The following is a 22,217-nucleotide window of genomic DNA, read 5'->3' on the forward strand; positions in this document are numbered from 1 at the left end:
CCATATCACCCACAAATACCAAATCAGCATGCCTTCACATTCAGGAGAGATGCTGTTGAGAGGGGGAGAGAAAAGACAATGTAGGCTAAGTTATAGTACAAAGGAAACAAGATTAGTAGATAAAGGTGAATAAGGCAGTTAGATAAGGTAACCTTTCTTTGCAAGACCCCAATATAAAGACTCCTCTAATTTCAAATCTTTTCACAAACTCTGATTGGTTCCCTCTGGTTATACCCCCCAATTAATTTATGACTCATTAAAATAGTCCATTAATTTATGATATCAATCCCTAAATTTTGGATTATTTCTTCTCTTTCCCCTCATTGTACCCTAAATTCCTTCAACTTCTTTATCACAACTGAGTCATAAATGTTGTTGAGACCACCAAGAGGAACCTTGACATAATTTGCTATCTGACAGAGAGAGAAAGATTGTAAATCTACCCTCTCCCTTTCCCAACCTAATTCCCCAAAGCAGAGGCTTCTACCTCTAAACTGAGAAAATAAATTGTTCAAGAGACAAATAATCCTCTAATGTAACAAATATATTATGGACTTTATCAAACTTTTGGGATCTTCCAAAAAGTAGGCCATCCAGTCCTCTCTCTTTTACAAGAAGATTCACTTCTCTTGAAGTTCTCAGGTTCCACAGTAAGACCATATGCCAATCTTCTAGCAATAAAACCATAAAAGAATAAAAAGCAAAAACAGAGATGTTTTGCATTTTAACTTAAAATACCCCAAAATTTATCTGGACCTATATTAACCTTAACTTTTAACTATGCATTGATTTAAAAGTGATCTGCTGTGTCTCATGACCTATCAGAACATTCTAAGTGATTCATCTACATCCTTGAGTTTATTTTACGCATACTTGAGGGTAGTCACCAGATAAGAGAAGAGTAGTCATCAGGGAAGACATCATTCACCTGGCCCTAAAACAGCATTGATTCCTGACATTGTGGTTCCACAGACTGTGGATAAAATTAAGATCATGCTGTTTAAGTCTTAGGAGTTTTTAGGCTTAGCCAATGAGGTGATAGTGCCTCAAGGCAGGTGGTTTCATAATCTAGTCACAGGAACAATTTTTGTTAGAATCAGAGCGATTGGTCAGGCTCTTCCAACCTTGGCTGGTATTGTCAAGAGAACCTCCTCTGGTTCAAACTCACAATATTGTGACAAACGCTCATATAAACAGGAAAAAGTCCAGATTTCCTTTTTAGGAAATCTCCTTTTTATTTTACTGGGCAGTATGTCCCCCAACCTGTTAACAGTACGTCTTATTTATTTAAATAATACTTATCAAAACTACTAGAGTAGCTTACAAACCACAAATTGTATATATTTTACAGTCCCTTGCCCACAGGTTTACAGTCTAGAAAGATACAACACGAAAGGGGAATTCTGAATACCAAAGCAGAATCATAGAGTCATAGAATCATAGAGTTGGAAGGGGCCCTGTAGGCCATCGAGTCCAACCCCCTGCTCACAGCAGGAAATCCACAGCTAGAGCTTCTCCCGCAGATAGCTGTCCAGCCTCTGCTTGAAGACATCCAGTGAAGGGGATCCCACCACCTCCCTAGACAGTCGGTTCCATTGCCGAACTGCCCTTACTGTCAAGAAGTTCCTTCTAATTTCCAATCTGAATCTGCGCTCCTGCAACTTAAAACCATTAGACCTAGTCCTACCCTCTGGGGCAGCAGAGAACAAATCTGTACCCTCCTCTATGTGACAGCCCTTCAGGTACTTAAAGAGTGTAATCATGTCGCCCCTCAGCCTTCTCTTCACCAGACTGAACATGCCAAGTTCCTTCAACCTTTCCTCATAAGACTTGTTCTCCATACTGGCTATCATCCTTGTCGCCCTCTTCTGAACCCGCTCTAACTTGTCTATATCTTTCTTAAAATGAGGCGCCCAGAACTGAACGCAGTATTCCAGATGAGACTTGACTAATGCAGAATATAGTGGGACTATTACTTCCCTCGACCTGGAAACTATAGCTCTGTTCATGCATCCCAAAACCGTGTTTGTCTTTTTTGCTGCAGCATCACACTGCTGGGTCATGTTCAACTTCCGATCCACTACAATTCCAAGGTCCTTCTCACACATACTACCGCTAAGCTGGGTATTTCCCATCCTGTACCCGTGCATTTTGTTTTTGTGGCCTAAATGCAGAATGCTGAATTTGTCTTTATTGACTGTCATTTTATCAATTTCAGCCCAATTTTCTAGTCTATCCAGGTCCCTTTGGATTTTATTCCTGTCTTCCATTGTGTTAGCTATCCCTTCCAGTTTCGTATCATCTGCAAACTTCATAAGGGTTCCCTCCACCCCATCATCTAAGTCATTGATAAAAATGTTGAAGAGTATCGGCCCCAGGACAGAACCCTGTGGCACTCCACTCGAAACCTCCTTCCAGTCCGAAGCAGAGCCACCGACGACCACTCTTTGAGTATGGTTTTCCAACCAGTTGTGAATCCACCTGACAGTATTTCCATGTAGTCCGCATTTGACGAGTTTGCTAATCAAAAGGTCGTGAGGGATTTTGTCAAACGCTTTGCTGAAATCTAGATAGATGACATCTACAGCATTTCCACCATCTACTAGGCTAGTGACCCGATCAAAAAAAGAGATGAGATTAGTTTGACAGGATTTTTTCTTGACAAACCCATGCTGGCTCCTACTAATCACAGCATTGTCAACTAGATAGTTGCCAATGGACTCTTTTATTATCCGTTCTAATATCTTTCCCGGTATTGAAGTCAGACTGACCGGCCTGTAATTCCCCGGATCTTCTTTTTTACCCTTTTTAAAGAGCAGGACGACGTTTGCCCGTCTCCAATCCTCCGGCACCTCTCCTGTTCTCCAGGATTTCTCAAAGATGATGGCAATAGGTTCCAAGAGTACATCCGCAAGTTCCTTCAATACTCTGGGATGCAGTTCATCAGGCCCTGGAGATTTGAACTCATTTAGGTTAACTAGGTATTTCCTGACTATCTCCTTATCAATCTCGAACTGCAATCCCGACCCTTTACTGAGATTGCTACCGATGCAAGGTTGCACACTGTTCCCTTTTTGGGAGAAAGTGGAGGCAAAATAGGCGTTGAGCAGTTCTGCCTTTTCCTTGTTATCTGTCAACATTTTGCCATCCTCATTGAGCAGCAGTCCCACCATTTCCTTGGTCTTTCTTTTGCTTCGAACATATCTGAAAAACCCTTTTTTGTTGTTCCCCGCTTCCCTCGCCAGCCTCAGCTCATTCTGGGTTTTAGCTTTCCTTACACTATTCCTGCAAGCCCGAGCTGCTCGTTGGTACTCTTCCTTGGTGATGCGTCCTTCCTTCCATTCTTTATACATGCTCTTTTTTACTTTTACCTCCTCCACCAGTCTTCCGTGTAGCCACATTGGCTTTTTCCGATGTCTTCTGTTTTTCTTTCTCTTTGGAATTGTTTGCGATTGCGCTTTTTGTAATACATTCTTCATGAACTCCCACGCTTCTTGGGCTCCTTTTTTCTTTAGTCTATCTAGCCACGGGATCCTACCCATCATTTCCCTGAGCTTGCTAAAATCGGCTTTCCTGAAATCCAAGGTCCATGTTTGACTATATTCTTCTTTGGCTTTCCCCAGAATCACAAATTCCAGCATTACGTGGTCACTTTCCCCCAAGGTACCGACCGCTTTAATTCCCGTGACCAATTCGTCCCTGTTAGTTAAGATCAGGTCCAGGATTGCCGATCCCCTTGTTCCTTCTTCTACTTTTTGAAAGAGGAAACTATCAGCGAGGTCCATCAGGAATTTGTTGGAGACTTTGTGCTTCGCAGAGTTTGTCTCCCAGCAGATATCCGGGTAGTTGAAGTCCCCCATCACTACTACTTCTTGCCTCCTTGAGATTTCAGAGATTTGTTTGAGAAAGGCCTCATCTACTACCTCTTCTTGGCCAGGGGGTCTGTAGTAGACACCTACTACCATGTCAGTTTTATTTGTTTCTCCATTTATTTTTACCCAAATGGTCTCTACCGGACCCCTTTGTTCGCTCTGTTGGATTTCCATAGAGGTGTATTTGTCTTTGACATATAACGCTACTCCCCCTCCTTTTCTGTTGCTTCTATTCTTTCTGTAGAGTTTATATCCTTGAATGGCTATATTCCAATCATGGGAGTCATCCCACCAAGTCTCTGTTATCCCTATGAAGTCACCAAGTTTTAAATGAGTGGAGTTCAAACCCTCAAATATCCTCTTTCCAACCTGCTTTTCTCAGTTCAACAACAATGTATATGGAAATGGTGGAAGCCTTAGAAGCAAAATGGTCCCATGGTTTTTCCACCTCACATTGCCTCTTTAAAATGTTAGGGCAGAGCCAGCAGATGTACTGGTGTAAGTCCAAAAAAATTATGCATGGCATTGAGAAAGTGGGTAGAGAAAAGTTCTTCTCCCTCTCTCATAATACTAGAACTCGTGGACATTCAAAGAAGCTGAATGTTGGAAGATTCAGGACAGACAAAAGGAAGTACTTCTTTACTCAGCGCATAGTTAAACTATGGAATTTGCTCCCACAAGATGCAGTAATGGCCACCAGCTTGGACGGCTTTAAAAGAAGATTAGACAAATTCATGGAGGACAGGGCTATCAATGGCTACTAGCTGTGATGGCTGTGCTCTGCCACCCTAGTCAGAGGCAGCATGCTTCTGAAAACCAGTTGCTGGAAGCCTCAGGAGGGGAGAGTGTTCTTGCACTCGGGTCCTGCTTGCGGGCTTCCCCCAGGCACCTGGTTGGCCACTGTGAGAACAGGATGCTGGACTAGATGGGCCACTGGCCTGATCCAGCAGGCTCTTCTTATGTTCTTATGTTCTTATGTCCCTTATTGGCAAAGACAAAGTGGATTTCAGCTGTTGTGGTCTAAGTGCTCATGTCTGGTTCCTCATTTTTCATGACTCTTTCTCTTTGGGTCCCCTGCTGCAGCAGATCCAGGGCTGGAGAGAAAGGGCCTGACTAAATCACCTTTCTGAGCCACTTTGCAATATATTTATAAAGTCAGAGTCAGCTGCTCTGTTGTTCAGGAAGGGTCTCTGTGTGATCCATTCACACTCTATATTATCTGCAGACCTTTCATTTAGGTAAAAATGAACTTCATGTTTCATAAAGTTGGGAGAATTATTTTCCTTTCATCCAAGACTCGCAAAGGAGAAGGAATAGCACAAGCTAGACATTCGCCAGACCATTGAAATATAACAAAGGTGCAATAATGACTTGAGTGTTTGATTATCTATTTGGGCCCTTGCACCCAAAAAATGTGGTGCTATCAGTGCGGCAGACATTGACATTTCTACAGTAACTTCCTGGTAGTCAGGATCGTCCTTTGCATGATGTTACACACTGAATACCTATACTTTTGCTGAAGATTCTTCTTTAAGAAGGAATGTAGTGGAGCAAGTAGTTGCTACACTGATGTAGAGCTTAGCAAGGACCTACCCTGGGATGGATGCTGCTTAAGAACATCCCATGCTTGGATAACCTCCTCCGCTGTAGGAAAATAGCCCATTGGACTAACCATAAGTTCCTTTTTTATCCCGGATGAAGGTTCTCCTCCTCACCCTGTCACTATCTTTTTGATGCTGAGATATAGAAATATTTCCACAGTCAGAGGTTAGTTGAAGTTTCTGCTTGGTTTTCACACTTTTTTCTCCTTGTATGTTATGAGTTATTATTTGTGCAAGTTATGACAGATTTTTCTTTGCCAGGAAGAATGGTTCTTCTGGATATGCTGTGAGGTAGAGTTCTCCCACAAGGGATGTCAGTCACAGGTCTGCATCTTCTATGGCAGAAGGAATTTAAAAATGGGTACTCTAAGAACCCTATGTAGGCATCTTTAAATATTTGATAAGCTGGTTTTAAACACAGGAGCCAGGTCCTTCAGTTTTTGAAATGATTTGTCTCTTTTGTTAGTGTTAAGTTTACATTGTATATAATTTTCTGCTTCTCAGGGTGCATTTTCAGGTCTCATTTGTGGATTTACTATTGCATTGTGGGTTGGAATTGGGTCTCAGAAGTACCCTCCCTCTCCTCACAGAACATTGCCATTATATCTTTCAACTGAAGGCTGTACAAAGCCCAACGCTAGTGTGATTACACCATTAACTACTATTGTCCCTCCTTCAACTTCTCCAAGGTATATACAAGACTTCAACTTTTTGATAGATATGGTTGAATACTGTTTCATATTTTATTTACTTACCTTTTGTTTTCTATATGTTTTGGTTTTTTAAAATATATTCATGTTTTAGCAAGTTATTGTTGGCCTCTTTGGAGCTTCCTTTTGATAAGGAAAAGCATGGCATAGATATTAAATGTGAATGAAATGAAACACTGAATGGGGGTTAACCAACAAGATTTTATTTGCTTGATGAATATAGTTTTGTTCAGCATACGGTTGTAATAAGGTTATCTTCAGAATTATTAGCATTTTATTAAACTTACTTGAGTTTTTTTGTCTGTTCTGAATCTCTTGCCAATCAATTTCATTAGATGATGCCAAGCTTTGGTTATGAGAAAGGAACAAAGAATTCTCTGCATCCCTTTCTCTATGCGACACATACTTTTATAATTCTGTATATTATAGTCTGTAATGTCAATGTTTTTGTCTTACTATATTAGCATATGACCCAAACAACAACAACATTTATGATCATGATTATTTTTATTGCTTGTCGTTCACCAGTAGGTCCCAGGGTGGGTTGCTGAAATTTAAAATTAAAAACAATTAAAGTATATCATATTCACAGGAGTAAGGAGGGTCCTAAAAACATACATCTCAAGTGCTGAAGGCATGGGTAAAAGAGGTGCATCTTTAGCATTTTACAGCAAAGATGCCAAGCGCACCTCTGTGGGGAGGGAACTGCTTAACTTAGGGGCTGCCACAGAGGAAGCTCTCTCTCAGGCCACCTCCGAACTTCTCAGGGTGGCAGAACTACTAAGAAATCCCCCTCTGCTGATCTTAGCACCTGAAAGGGTCTGTAGGGAAGGAGATGGTTTCTCAAATATTTGGGGCCTAATTTGTTGAGGTCTTTAAAAAATAATGTGAGCACCTTGAATTGGGCCCGAAAATAAAACTGGCAACCAATGCAACTGTTTTAGAACAGGGGTTATATGAGTTCCAAAAGCAATCCCAGTCAGTAATCTGGCTGCTGCATGTCAGGCCAGCTGAAGTTTCTGTCATCTTCAAGAGCAGCCCCATGTAGTGCGGATTGCAATAATCCAATCTGGAAGTTACCAGAGCTTTGTTACCAGACTATTGTTGCCAAGTAATCTCTGTCCAAAAGGGGCCATAGCTCGCAAACCAGCCAGAGCTGAAAATAGGCACTTCCAGCCTATGAGGCCACCTGAGCCTCCAGTGACAACGCTGGATCTAGGAGTACTCCCAAGCTACAAACCTGCTCCTTCCATTGGAGTGCAACCCCATCCAGAACAGGCTGTCTTCACATCTTCTGGACTTGAAAACTTGGAACATATAACATCTCTATCTTTTCAGGATACAGTTTCAGTTTATTAGCTCACATCCAGCCATTCTCTGCCTCCAAACACCTGTCTAGCACCTCAACCACCTCTCCCTATTCAGATGAAACAGAGAGGTGGAGCTGAGGGTAATCTGCATATGACACTTCACTCCAGAACTCCTGATGACCGCTCCCAGCAGCTTCATATAGATGTTAGCATGGGGGGGATGGAACCCTGTGGGGCAGTACAGGAAAGCTCCCATGATGTCAAACAGAAGCCTTTCATAACTACTTTCTGGAAACATCCTTGGAGGTAGGAGCAGAATCACTGAAGTACAGTTCCCCAAACACCCCCCCCCTGAGCTGCTCCAGGATACATGGTCAATGGTATCAAAAGAAGAACGATCAGGGTTGCACTCCCCCCATTTCTGTCTTGACAAATGCCATCAACCAGGGTGATCAAGATAGTTTTAGTGCCATGACCGGGCCTAAAGCCAAACTGAAATGGATCCAGATCTCCACACGTCTGAAGTTGGACTGCCATTGCCTTCTCAAGCACTTTGCCCCAAAAAGGGATATTTGCCACTGGCCAATAGTTATTTAATACTTCTGGGTCCAAGGAGGTCTTCTTAAGGAGGGGGCACCCAATGGCTAGATCTAAGAAGCCAAGATGGACAAGGGTCAAGGGGGCAGATGGTCGGCCTTCAAGCACCTTGTCCACATCCTCAGACTGCAATAATCAAAACTGATCCAGAACAGATGGGACAGACTGGATGCCTCCACTGGACTTGGTCTAACCGTGGCATCCAACTTCGTCTGAATCTGAGTGATTTTGTCCCTAAAGTACCTCCCAGAGTTGTGACAGCAGGGTACTGAGAGTGTCAGAGCAAAGCTGTCTTGTCCAGATGACAAAAGCCTATTCACTACTGAGAAAAGCTCTGCAAGGCAGCTCCTTATGAATACAATGGTGGCAAAGAACTAGGCTATCTTCACCACTCCCACGTGGTAGGTAAAATCATGTGACCTCATGCATGCTTGGTCAGGTACAGACCAAGATTTACGCCACCTGCACTCTAGCCGTCTACCTTCTTGTTTCATTGCACACAGGTCACTAGAGTATCATGGTGACTTATGTACTCCACAGTGACAGTGAAGGCACTCAGGAACAATCGTGTTGATGGCTCTATGCATCTCACCATTCCACAGTATGACAACAGCCTTGACAAGAGCATCAGCTATGTTAGTTGGAAAATTCCTCAGAGCATTCAGGATCCCCTCAGATTCCATAAGTGTCTGAGGGCAGACCATCTCAATAGGTCCTCCACCGGTGTAACATGAGGTAGCCACGTTCAGCCCAAGCCTCTACAGGGAATGATCCATCAGTGATAATGGATTCACAACGAGCCTCCACCCCAGTCAACAGAGTATTACCAATCTGTTTTGTGGCAAAGACCAGGTTGAGGGTATGTTCAGCTACTTGTGTCGGACCAGTGATGTACTGAGATACACTGGTTGTCATAGAGACCACAAAGTCTTATCTGTTTTCAACTGTTATTTACCTACTTGGAACTGATGAATAGAATTAGCTGGAAGTGTGAATGAATCATCATAGCAGGAAAACATGCAGGAAGACCATCCTGTTAGTTTCTCCTTGGCTGCACCTGGATGGAAGTAATTCTTCCATTGCAGCTGGAAGAAGGGAGACAGCAGAAAAGTCAGGTGCTTTCCCTGTGTGCACTGGAGTACAGGAAAGAGACAAATGGTAAGAAAGATTCTATGCCCTTCGGTAACTGACAGCATGATGGGGGAATGGCACTTACTTGACCTTCTGACAGTTGAGTTGCTGCTGCTTACCAGGAGGAAGAGTGGAGGTGTGAGGCAGCAGGGAGGGTGGCATGGTGCACTGACAGAACTAATCTTGTGCCCCTGCTGGTGTGTTGCACTGCAGCAACCTCCCCACCACCTCACCCATGTTGCTTTCTGTGCCAGTAAGCAGCAGCAAATGAGACCATACTATCTGCTGATTCCCCCTCTCTCGGCTTCCCACTGATTTGTAGATATCATTAGAACATAATTTTTGCAGGAAATATTAAACAGAAAATTATTCCATAATCTGCCTTATGCCTTTAAGATAGCATGTTCACTGTGCAATCCTTTCTATGGCTGATCAGAAGTAAATCCTATTGAGTTTAATGGGACTAATTCTCAGGTAAGTATGCATAGCATTGCAACCTTTATAGCAGTTTAAATTATAGTGTGTTTTAACTAGTTTGTGGATATCATTAGAACATAATTTTAGGAAGTAATATTAAACTTTTTCCCCCTTCCAGACCTCTCATTCAAGATTATTGGTACTCAGTATCATATCTCTACTTCAGCACATTAGGAACCATGGTCACATTTATTGTGGGATCAATTATGAGTGTAGTGACAGGTATCTTTTTTCAGTTTTGACTTAAGCGTAAAAATTAAAACTATGCAATTCATTCAAATTTGTATATGTCTTTAATAAAGCAAAACATGCATGTAAGGTACTATTCAGATAGCTGCTTCTTAAGTTTACCCTATAGAAGCACACAGTTGCATTCATACTAATGAATGCTCTGTTCACAATTTGTATCGACCTTTTCTGTAGAAACATCTGGTCCTGATCTAAGGGTAGTCAATATATATATTATATATGGGGTGGGGGGGTTTGACAGCAACAAACAGAACTGTACCCAAGCTTGCTCTGGATCCCTATAAGGATTGTTAATCACCTAAAAATATATGCACATAATTGTGATTAACAATACAGAGATTTTTATTGTTCTACCAAAACTTTTTGGCTTCCACCTTCATCAGCTGCTATGAATGCTCAGAGGGGCTTCCTTTGCAGAATCTAAGTAATGTTTGTATTGTCCTCCAGGTGAAGGCCTTGTGGTGCCAATGTGTCCAGAGAGTATATCCGTGTGTGTGTGTATGGATGGATGGAAATTCTGTAACCCATTGGAATGGGGTTTATATAGGATTTGGTCCCTGGGAGTGCATCTGGAGAGAGAGGCCTCACCTTGGAGAGTTGGATCTGATGCCAAATGCCCCCTCCCCATCACTATGGAAACTTCCATGGCCCTTGCTCTACTGATGTCAGCACTTGAACATCTTTTATGCTAAAAAGAAACATTCTAGGGGGAGGCTTGGATCCAATTAAATGGAATGTTGGTTCTTATCATCAGTCCTTTCTCTACATTCTCTAGCTCCAATACACAGAACTAAGCAGATATCTTAAGGTGTACTTTGTTGAAAGGGAGAGAGCTCCCCCTAGTTTGGGGATGCATAGTGACAAGAACTATGAAAAGAAACTTGAAACAACAAGACACACCCAACTGCCCACCTCAGAAGCCAACAGGCAAGGTGAAAAAACAATCTCAACAGACAACAGAGGCAGAAGGAGAAGAAAATTAAGACTCTTCCCCCTATTCTGACCCTGACCACATAAATGCAAATTATTTATTTATTTATTTAATTTAATTTATATACCGCCCTAAGCCCGAAGGCTCTCTGGGCGGTGTACATAAAAATAAAAACAAGTACAATATATAAATACAATAAGTACAATGAATCAAAAACCAAAAACAGACAAACAATACAAGAACCAAACAACGTCAAAAATACAAAATAATGCTAAGATACTGTAAAATACACTTTAAAATGCCTGGGAGTATAAAAAGGTTTTCACCTGGCGCCGAAAAGATAGCAGCGTCGGCGCCAGGCGCACCTCATCAAGGAGACCATTCCATAGTTCGGGAGCCACAACTGAAAAGGCCCTATTTCTAGTCACCACCGTCCGAGCTTCTCGATGAGATGGAACTCGGAGCAGGGCCTTAGATGTTGAGCGCAGTGTACGGGTAGTTTCATATTGGGAGAGGCGCTCCACCAGGTATTGTGGTCCCATGCCGTGTAAGGCTTTATAGGTCAAAACCAGCACTTTGAATTTAGCCCGGAAACAAATAGGAAGCCAGTGCAGATGGGCCAGAACAGGTGTTATATGAGCGGACGTTCTGGTCCGCATCAACAATCTGGCCGCTGCATTCTGGACTAACTGTAGTTTCCGAACTATCTTCAAGGGCAGCCCAACGTAGAGCGCATTGCAGTAGTCCAATCTAGAAGTTACCAGAGCATGAACGACTGAGGCGAGGTCGTCACTGTCCAGATAGGGACGTAGCTGGGCTACCAATCGAAGATGGTAAAAAGCATTCCGTGCCACTGAGGCTACCTGAGCCTCAAGAGACAGGGAAGAGTCGAGGAGAACTCCCAAGCTACGAACCTGTTCTTTCAAGGGGAGTGTAACCCCATCCAGAACAGGGTGAACATCCACCATCTGGGCAGAGAAGGCACTCACTAACAGCGTCTCAGTCTTGTCTGGATTAAGCTTCAGTCTGTTAGCTCCCATCCAATCCATTATTGCGGACAGGCAACGGTTTAGTACATTAACAGCCTCACCTGAGGAAGATGAAAAGGAGAAATAGAGTTGCGTGTCATCAGCGTACTGGTGACAACGCACTCCAAAACTCCTGATGACTGCACCCAGCGGCTTCATATAGATGTTGAAAAGCATGGGGGACAGTACCGATCCCTGTGGGACTCCACAATGGAGAGTCCAGGGTGTCGAGCAGTGTTCCCCAAGCACTACCTTCTGTTGACGACCCACCAAGTAGGAGCGGAGCCACTGCCAAGCAATACCCCCAACTCCCAACTCCGTGAGCCTTCCCAGAAGGATACCATGGTCGATGGTATCAAAAGCAGCTGAGAGATCAAGGAGAATCAACAGGGTCACACTCCCCCTATCCCTCTCCCGACAAAGGTCATCATACAGGGCGACCAAGGCTGTTTCAGTACCAAACCCAGGCCTAAAACCGGATTGAAACGGATCGAGATAATCAGTGTCATCCAAGAGACCCTGGAGCTGGCCGGCCACCACCCGTTCCAGAACCTTGCCCAGGAACGGAACATTCGCCACAGGTCTATAATTGTTCAAGTTATCTGGGTCCAAGGAGGGTTTTTTCAGGAGCGGTCTCACCACCGCCGCTTTTAGGCAGTCAGGGACCACTCCCTCTTGCAAAGAGGCATTGATTACCTCCTTGGCCCAGCCGGCGGTTCCGGTCCTGCCAGCTTTCACCAGCCAAGAGGGGCAAGGATCCAGCACAGATGTGGTCGCACGCACCAGTCCAAGAATCTTGTCAACTTCCTCAAGCTGCACCAACTGAAACTCATCCAATAAAAGAGGACAAGACCGTGATCTGGATGCTTCATTGGATCCAACTGCTATAATATTGGAATCTAAGTCCCGATGAATGCAGGCGATCTTATTTTGGAAGTGTCCAGCGAACTCATCACAGCGGGCTACAGATGAGTCTATAGTATCCCGAGGGCCAAGATGTAAAAGCCCTCGTACAGTTTTGAAAAGCTCCGCTGGGCGGGAGAGTGATGCCTTAATACTGACAGCAAAATATCTCTTTTTTGCTGCCCTCACCGCTGCTGTATATCGCTTAGAGCAGGCACTTACCAAGGCATAATTGCATTCGTCGGGAGTCTGCCTCCATCTGCACTCAAGCCTCCTCCTCTCTTGCTTCATTGCTCTCAGCTCTGAGGTATACCATGGGGCTGTATGAGCTCTACATAGGAGGGGGCGCATGGGAGCGATCGTGTCAACCGCCCGGGTCATCTCCGTATTCCACATTCCGTATAACCCTTGCCTTGCAACAAAAACACTGATAGGGTGGGTATGATCCCCTTCATTCCCTGCATAGAATGGAGTAGTTCTGGTAAGAACCAAGTTCCATTCTCTTATCATAGAATAGTAGAGTTGGAAGGGGCCTACAAGGCCATCAAGTCCAACCCCCTGCTCAGTGCAGGAATCCAAATCAAAGCATTCCCAACAGATGGCTGTCCAGCTGCCTCTTGAATGTCTCCAGTGTCGGAGAGCCCACTACCTCTCTAGGTAATTGGTTCCATTGTCGTATGGCTCATAACAGTTAGGAAGTTTTTCCTGATGTCCAGTCGAAATCTGGCTTCCTGCAACTTGAGCCCATTATTCCATGTCCTGCACTCTGGGTCATTCGAGAAGAGATCCCAGCCCTCCTCTATGTGACAACCTCTCATATATTTGAAGAGTGCTATCAGACTTCCGGGAAGGGTGACTTCGCTTGTGCCTGCTTTTGGGACGGGCTCCCGCCTCAAAAGAAGCTTATTCAGATATAAATCAGTCAGAACATTTTTTTTTTGACTGATGAAATTTCTCCCGGGCAGGGAGAAACGTAGAGATCAACCTCAAAAGCCTGTTTTTGTTGGGGGGACTGGATTTCATTAATTTATGAGATAAGGTCCAGCCAACAATGCCGGACGGACTTCCGAACAAGCTCTATCTGTATAAGCGATACGTTTATCTTTTCTTTAAAGAGAGAACGGACTAACAGGCAAGCACCCTTCTTTCTATTATTTTTTTTACTTGGTTTATATTGTTGCAGCAAAAGGAGATTTGTCAGATTGATCGGCTTTGGAAAACTTCTGGGTGAGCTATAACTCTTCTCTGTTATTCACGAAATTAACAGCTTATCTCTGTTTCTGTCGCAAAAAGCTGTCCTGGAAGTGCATTCTAAAGATATAAACAGAAGAGGGATTTCTATTCCTGATTTCTATTCCGAGGAATATTATATTGTCTGGGACTATTCTCTTTTTGGTCTATTTTATTTTGACGAATCTGCTTCTTCACGACGCCACTAACTGTTTTGATGCTGGGAACTAAATTTGTTTTGCATTCTTGAACATAGAGAGATAAGGCAGGTTGCTCTGTTTATACTGTGATGTCATCAAGCCTGGAATATTAACCCAATTGTTGCTGAAATAAGAAGTGGTTCTTCTTTATTTTTGTTTTGCTTTGTTTTCGTGGTTTTAAAAATGGCAATCAAGAAAGTGGCTGAGAATCTGGAAGTAACTATGTTTCAGAAAATAATGGATGAGATTGAGATAACGAAACAAACCCTGCGACAGGGTAGTAAGGAGCTGAAAATTGAACTGAGCAAAATGACGCAGGAGCTTAAAGAAATAGGGGATCCTGTGAGAGAGGAGAATGAGATCAGAGATGAGAAAAGAAAAAATAAAGGGAAGATACAAGCCCTGGAGATTGGAACAAATGTGGAATTGGAAAAAGATCTGGAGTTTATGGATTTTAGAAATAAAATCTACTGTTTGGAATTTAACGTTATCTCTGAAGAAATTAATGAAGATATTAGAGATAAAGTTATCAATGGCTTGGATAATCTTCTGGACTGGAATGATGTGATGGAGCTTGATATAGAGAAAATCTATGGAATTAACTGCAGCCATGTGACAATGGAAAAACTCTTAAGAGATGAGCCAGTGCATTTTGTAAAAAAGAAGAACACAGATATGACTTTACAACAGTATTTCAGCAACTTATTCAGAATGGATGGCAAGAAAATATTTGGGATAGAGGAAATTCCCATCAGACTCTTATTATATGACTATGGCTACAACAGCAAGATTATTATGGAATACTGATAATGGAAGATTGGACACTGAAATTACTGGACTTAACAGGACTATTGAAGATGGAAGATGGAACTAATAGGGATAATGGAATAATGGCTATTGAAATTATTGGACCTAACAGATTCTGATGAGATGGATTAATCAAAATGTTTATTTGGACTATGGTTATGACAATAAGATTATTATAATTATTAACGAGATGGATTAATTGACATGTTTATTTGGAGAAAAATTGATAGATATATTTCTTAAAGAATTGAAACCTCTCTTTGACTTTTTGTGGAAAGAATAAAGTAATGTTTATGAGATTTGATGATTAATTAAGATAATTACTGGAGGAAAGTGATTTTATAATATGATTTAAGAGACAGGATTGTTATATATTGTAGACCTATAACTGATTTGATATGTGACAAATGGGAAGTCAACATTTTATTTTTTTTGTTTAATCATTTTTGTTTTGTTTTGCTTTTTGTCTTTGAATGTTTTATGATTTTGTTTTCTATGTTTTATGAAAATTTGAATAAAAATTATTGTAAAAAAAAAAAGAAGAGTGCTATCATATCTCCCCTCAGTCTTCTCTTCTCCAGGCTAAACATGCCCAGTTCTTTCAGTCTCTCCTCATAGGCTTGGTTTCCAGTCCCCTGATCATCTTTGTTGTCCTCCTCTGAACCCGTTCCAGTTTGTCTGCATCCTTCTTGAAGTGCAGAGACCAGAACTGGACGCAGTATTCAAGATGAGGCCTAGCCAGTGCTGAATAGAGGGGAACTAGTACTTCACGTGATTTGGAAACTATACTTCTGTTAATGCAGCCTAATACAGCATTTGCCTTTTTTGCAGCCACATCACACTGTTGGCTCATATTCAGCTTGTGATCAACAACAATTCCAAGATCCTTCTCACATGTCGTACTGCTGAGCCAAGTATCCCCCATCTTATAACTGTGCATTTGGTTTCTTTTTCCTAAGTGTAGAACTTTGCATTTATCCCTGTTGAATTTCATTCTGTTGTTTTCAGCCCAATGCTCCAGCCTATCAAGGTCCTTTTGAATTTTGTTTCTGTCTTCCACAGTGTTAGCTATGCCCCCCAACTTTGTATCATCTGCAAATTTGATAAGCTTGCTTTGTACCTCCTCATCCAAGTCGTTAATAAAAACATTAAAGAGCACTGGGCCCAGGACCGAGCCCTGTGGTACCCCACTCGTTACTTCCACCCAGTTTGAGAAGGAACCATTGATAAGCACTCTTTCAATACGGTTCTGGAGCCAACTGTGGATCCATCTAATAGTTGTTCCATCCAGCCCACATTTAGCTTGCTAATCAGAATATCATGGGGCACTTTGTCAAAAGCTTTGCTGAAGTCGAGATATATTATGTCCACAGCATTCCCACAGTCTACAAGGGAGGTTACCCGGTCAAAAAATGAGATAAGATTAGTTTGGCAGGATTTGTTCTTCATAAATCCATGTTGGCTCCTAGTAATCACTGCCTTGATTTCAAGGTGCTTACAGAATACTGCTTTATAATCTGCTCCAAAATTTTTCCAGGAATTGATGTTAGGCTGACTGGTCTGTAGTTCCCCGGTTCCTCCTTCTTGCCCTTTTTGAAGATAGGGACAACATTAGCTCTCCTCCAGTCATCCGGCAGTTCACCGGTCCTCCATGATGTTGCAAAGATAATAGAGAGCGGTTCTGAGAGTTCTTCAGCCAGTTCCTTCAATACTCTAGGATGCAGTTTATCGGGCACTGCCGATTTGAATGTGATTAGGTATTCCTTGACTATTTGTCTATCAATCTCAAGGTCCAATCATGACCCTTCTACTTCATGTTTCCCGGGAGGGTCATAGGCCCTTTTCTGGGAGAAGACTGAGCCAAAGTAGGAATTGAGCACTTCTGCCTTTTCTTTGTCATCTGTTATCATTTTGCCATCCTCATTGAGTAGCTGTGCCACCATTTCTTTTCTCTGTCTTTTACTATGGACATACCTGAAGAAAGCTTTTTTGTTGTTTTTAGCATCATAAGAACATAAGAAGAGCCTGCTGGATCAGGCCAGTGGCCCATCTAGTCCAGCATCCTGTTCTCACAGTGGCCAACCAGGTGCCTGGGGGAAGCCCGCAAGCAGGACCCGAGTGCAAGAACACTCACCCCTCCTGAGGCTTCCAGCAAATGGTTTTCAGAAGCATGCTGCCTCTGACTAGGGTGGCAGAGCACAGCAATCAAGGCTAGTAGCCGCTGATAGCCCTGTCCTCCATGAATTTGTCTAATCTTCTTTTAAAGCCATCCAAGCTGGTGGCCATTACTGCATCTTGTGGGAGCAAATTCCATAGTTTAACTATGCGCTGAGGAAAGAAGTACTTCTTTTTGTCTGTCCTGAATCTTCCAACATTCAGCTTCTTTGAATGTCCACGAGTTCTAGTATTATGAGAGAGAAGAACTTTTCTCTATGCACTTTCTCAATGCTATGCATAATTTTATACACTTCTATCATGTCTCCTCTGACCCGCCTTTTCTCTAAACTAAAAAGCCCCAAATGCTGCAACCTTTCCTCGTAAGGGAGTCGCTCCATCCCCTTGATCATTCTGGTTGCCCTCTTCTGAACCTTTTCCAACTCTATAATATTCTTTTTGAGATGAGGTGACCAGAACTGTACACAGTATTCCAAATGTGGCTGCACCATAGATTTATACAACGGCATTATGATATCGGCTGTTTTATTTTCAATACCTTTCCTAATTATCCCTAGCATGGAATTTGCCTTTTTCACAGCTGCCGCACACTGGGTCAACATTTTCATTGTGCTGTCCACTACAACCCCGAGGTTTCTCTCCTGGTCGGTCACCGCCAGTTCAGACCCCACGAGCGTATATGTGAAATTAAGATTTTTTGCGCCAATATGCATAATTTTACACTTGTTTATATTAAATTGCATTTGCCATTTTTCCGCCCATTCACTCAGTTTGGAGACGTCTTTTTGGAGCTCTTCGCAATCCCTTTTTGTTTTAACAACCCTGAACAATTTAGTGTCGTCAGCAAACTTGGCCACTTCACTGCTCACTCCTAATTCTAAGTCATTAATGAACAAGTTGAAAAGTACAGGTCCCAATACCGATCCTTGAGGGACTCCACTTTCTATAGCCCTCCATTGGGAGAACTGTCTGTTTATTCCTACTCTCTGCTTTCTGCTTCTTAACCAATTCCTTATCCACAAGAGGACCTCTCCTCTTATTCCATGACTGTTGAGCTTCCTCAGAAGTCTTTGGTGAGGTACCTTGTCAAACGCTTTTTGAAAGTCTAAGTACACTATGTCCACTGGATCACCTCTATCTATATGCTTGTTGACACTCTCAAAGAATTCTAATAGGTTACTGAGACAGGACTTTCCCTTGCAGAAGCCATGCTGGCTCTGCTTCAGCAAGGCTTGTTCTTCTATGTGCTTAGTTAATCTAGCTTTAATAATACTTTCTACCAGTTTTCCAGGGACAGAAGTTAAGCTAACTGGCCTGTAATTTCCAGGATCCCCTCTGGATCCCTTTTTGAATATTGGTGTTACGTTTGCCACTTTCCAGTCCTCAGGCACGGAGGAGGACCCGAGGGACAAGTTACATATTTTAGTTAGCAGATCAGCAATTTCACATTTGAGTTCTTTGAGAACTCTCGAGTGGATGCCATCCGGGCCCAGTGATTTGTCAGTTTTTATATTGTCCATTAAGCCTAGAACTTCCTCTCTCGTTACCACTATTTGTCTCAGTTCCTCAGAGTCCCTTCCTGCAAATGTTAGTTCAGGTTCAGGGATCTGCCCTATATTTTCCACTGTGAAGACAGATGCAAAAAATTCATTTAGCTTCTCTGCAATCTCCTTATCGTTCTTTAGTACACCTTTGACTCCCTTATCATCCAAGGGTCCAATCGCCTCCCTAGATGGTCTCCTGCTTTGAATGTATTTATAGATTTTTTTGTTGTTGGTTTTTATGTTCTTAGCAATGTGCTCCTCAAATTCTTTTTTAGCATCCCTTATTGTCTTCTTGCATTTCTTTTGTCAGAGTTTGTGTTCTTTTTTATTTTTTTTCATTCGGACAAGACTTCCATTTTCTGAAAGAAGACTTTTTGCCTCTAAGAGCTTCTTTGACTTTGCTCATTAACCATGCTGGCATCTTCTTGGCCCTGGCGGTACCTTTTCTGATCTGTGGTATGCACTCCAGTTGAGCTTCTAATATAGTGTTTTTAAACAACTTCCAAGCATTTTCGAATGATGTGACCCTCTGGACTTTGTTTTTCAGCTTTCTTTTTACCAATCCCCTCATTTTTGTGAAGTTTCCTCTTTTGAAGTCAAATGTGACTGTGTTGGATTTTCTTGGCAATTGTCCATTTACATGTATGTTTAATTTAATAGCACTATGGTCACTGCTCCCAGTCGGTTCAACAACATCCCGCACCAGGTCCCGGTCCCCACTGAGGATTAAGTCCAGGGTTGCCGTCCCTCTGGTCGGTTCCATGACCAACTGGTCTAGGGAATCTAGAAATTTTGCTTCTTTGTCATGACTGGAACACATATGCGGCCAGTCTATGTCTGGGTAGTTGAAAGTCACCCATTACTACCACATTTCCTAGTTTGGATGCTTCCTCAATTTCATATCTCATCTCAAGGTCTCTCTGAGCATTTTGATCAGGGGGACGATAGATCGTCCCCAGAATTAAATCCCTCCTGGGGCATGGTATCACCATCCACAACGATTCTGTGGAGGAGTCTGCCTCTTTTGGGGTTTCGAGCTTGCTGGATTCAATGCCTTCTTTCACGTATAGAGCGACTCCGCCACCAATACATCCTTCCCTGTCCTTCCGATATAGTTTATATCCAGGGATAACCGTATCCCACTGGTTTTCTCCATTCCACCAGGTCTCCGTTATGCTCACTATATCAATGCTCTCCTCTAAGACCAAGCACTCCAGTTCTCCCATCTTGGTTCAGAGGCTCCTAGCATTAGCGTACAGGCACTTGTAAGCAGTGTCTCTCTTCAAGTGTCTTTGGCACTTTTGGTTTGGCCTGTGGTAATTTTGCCCTTCTGAATTGATATCCTGTGCCCCTGCTCTCACAATGCCTACTTCTAGGCCTACCCCTTTTAAAATTTCATCATTTCTTTGGTCTTTATCCCAGGGGGGAGGTTTATTCCGAACCAGACCTTCCTCAGCTCCTGTCGGGTTTCCCCCCTCAGTCAGTTTAAAAGCTGCTCTGCCACCTTTTTAATTTTAAGTGCCAGCAGTCTGGTTCCATTCTGGTTCAAGTGGAGCCCGTCCCTTTTGTACAGGCCCGGCTTGTCCCAAAATGTTCCCCAGTGCCTAACAAATCCAAACCCTTCCACCCGACACCATAGTCTCATCCATGCATTGAGACTGCAAAGCTGTGCCTGTCTGGCTGGTCCTGTGCGTGGAACCGGTAGCATTTCAGAGAAAGCCACCTTGGAGGTCCTGGCTTTCAGCATCCTACCTGGCAATCTAAATTTTGCTTCCAGGACCTCATGGCTGCATTTCCCCATGTCGTTGGTGCCAACGTGCACCACGACCACTGACTCCTCCCCAGCACTGTCTACCAAACTATCTGAACGACGGGCGATATCCGCAACCTTCGCACCAGGCAGGCAAAACACCTTGCGGTCTACACGCCCATCACACACCCCACTGTCTATGTTCCTAATGATCGAATCACCCACTACAAGGATCCCTCCACCCCCTGGAGATATATCCTCGGCACGAGAGGATAGCTGCTCGTCCCCCAAGGAATGGGTCCCTTCTAAGGGATTGTTTCCCTCTTCCTCAGCTGGATGCTCTCCTTCCCTGAGACCATCGTTCTCCATGATAGCAGAAGAGCTATCATCCTTGGAGTGGGACACAGCTATAATGTCCCTGAAGGCCTCCTTCACACACCTCTCTGAGCTTTTCCAGGTCCGCCACTTTGGCCTCAAAGAAATGAAGTCGTTTCCGGAGAGCCAGGAGTTCATTGCACCGAGAGCACACCAACGACTTTTGTCCAACAGGCAGATAGTCGTACATGCTGCAGGCGGTGCAAAACACTGGAAAGCCCCCACACCCCTGCTGGCTTCTTACCTGCATAGTTTTAAGGTTTATTACGTCAATGGATTAGGAACTGTGGTTTAGTTGAGGTCAGGGAATAGACAGGCAGAGTGGGGGGCCCTGGCCTCCTCGCCCTGCTGCCGAACTCGCTCTGCTGCTTAACTCGCCTTGATGCTTTGTCAGCTGGGGCCTTGATGCTTTGTCAGCTGGGGCCTTGATGCTTTGTCAGCTGGGGCCTTGACGCTTCGTCAGCTGGGGCTCCCTCTAGGTCGTGGAGCAGGCTGCCTCGCTAGGGTGCTCTGAATTTCCCTTGCTAGCCTCAGCTCATTCTCAGCTTTAGCCTTCCTGACACCATCCCGGCAATTCCATGATACCTTCCTGTAGTCTTCCTTTGTGGCCTGGCCTTCTTTCCTCTTCCTGTATGTGTCCTTTTTTGTTTTCAGGTCCTCTCTAAGCTTTTTGTGAAGCCACATTGGCTTCTGCTGTTTCCCCCCTTTTTTCCTTGTTGGAGTTGCTTGCCATTGCTCTTTTAGAATTTTGTTTTTTAGAAACTCCCACCCATCATAGACTCCTTTTCTCATTAGGGTGGCTTGCCATGGAACCGTACTTACAATTGTTCTGAGTTTATTAAAAGCAGCTTTCCTGAAGTCCAGGGTGCGCGTATGGCTACTCTCAGCTTTTGCTTCTGTTAAAATCAAGAATTCAAGTATGGTGTGGTCACTTTCCCCCAGAGTTCCCGTAACTGCCTCTTCATCCACCAGATCTCTATTGGTTAGAATCAAGTCCAGGACAGCTAATCCTCTGGTTGCTTCCTCCACTTTCTGTAGGAGGAAATTATCTCCAACACAAGTCAGAAATTTCTTGGAGGGGCCGTGTTTGGCAGAATTTGTCTCCCAACAGATATCGGAATAATTGAAATCCTCCATTACTACTACATCATGCCTCTTTGAAACATTGGCAATTTGCTTTTCAAAAGTTACATTCTCCTCTTCTCCTTGATTGCTTGGTCGGTAGTAGACTCCAAGCACCACATTCCTTTTGTTACTTGCCCCATTAATTTTAATCCAGATACTCTTAGTGGAGCTACCAAGGTCATCCTCCTGTATTTCTGTGCAG

General features: G+C 43.3%; 1 protein-coding gene across 1 annotated transcript in view; it reads left to right on the forward strand.

The window, feature by feature from the left end:
• The window catches only part of LOC133363421 (sodium-coupled monocarboxylate transporter 1-like), a 73,576-nt gene that overhangs the window by 46,601 nt on the left and 4,758 nt on the right, over window positions 1-22,217 (forward strand). The window contains exon 12 of the mRNA XM_061582833.1: window positions 5,978-6,162. Coding sequence (XP_061438817.1) covers window positions 5,978-6,162 — 185 coding nt within the window. The remainder of the gene's footprint in view (window positions 1-5,977; window positions 6,163-22,217) is intronic.

This window comes from Rhineura floridana, chromosome 8 (genome assembly GCF_030035675.1).
Source record: "Rhineura floridana isolate rRhiFlo1 chromosome 8, rRhiFlo1.hap2, whole genome shotgun sequence".
Taxonomy (NCBI): domain Eukaryota; kingdom Metazoa; phylum Chordata; class Lepidosauria; order Squamata; family Rhineuridae; genus Rhineura; species Rhineura floridana.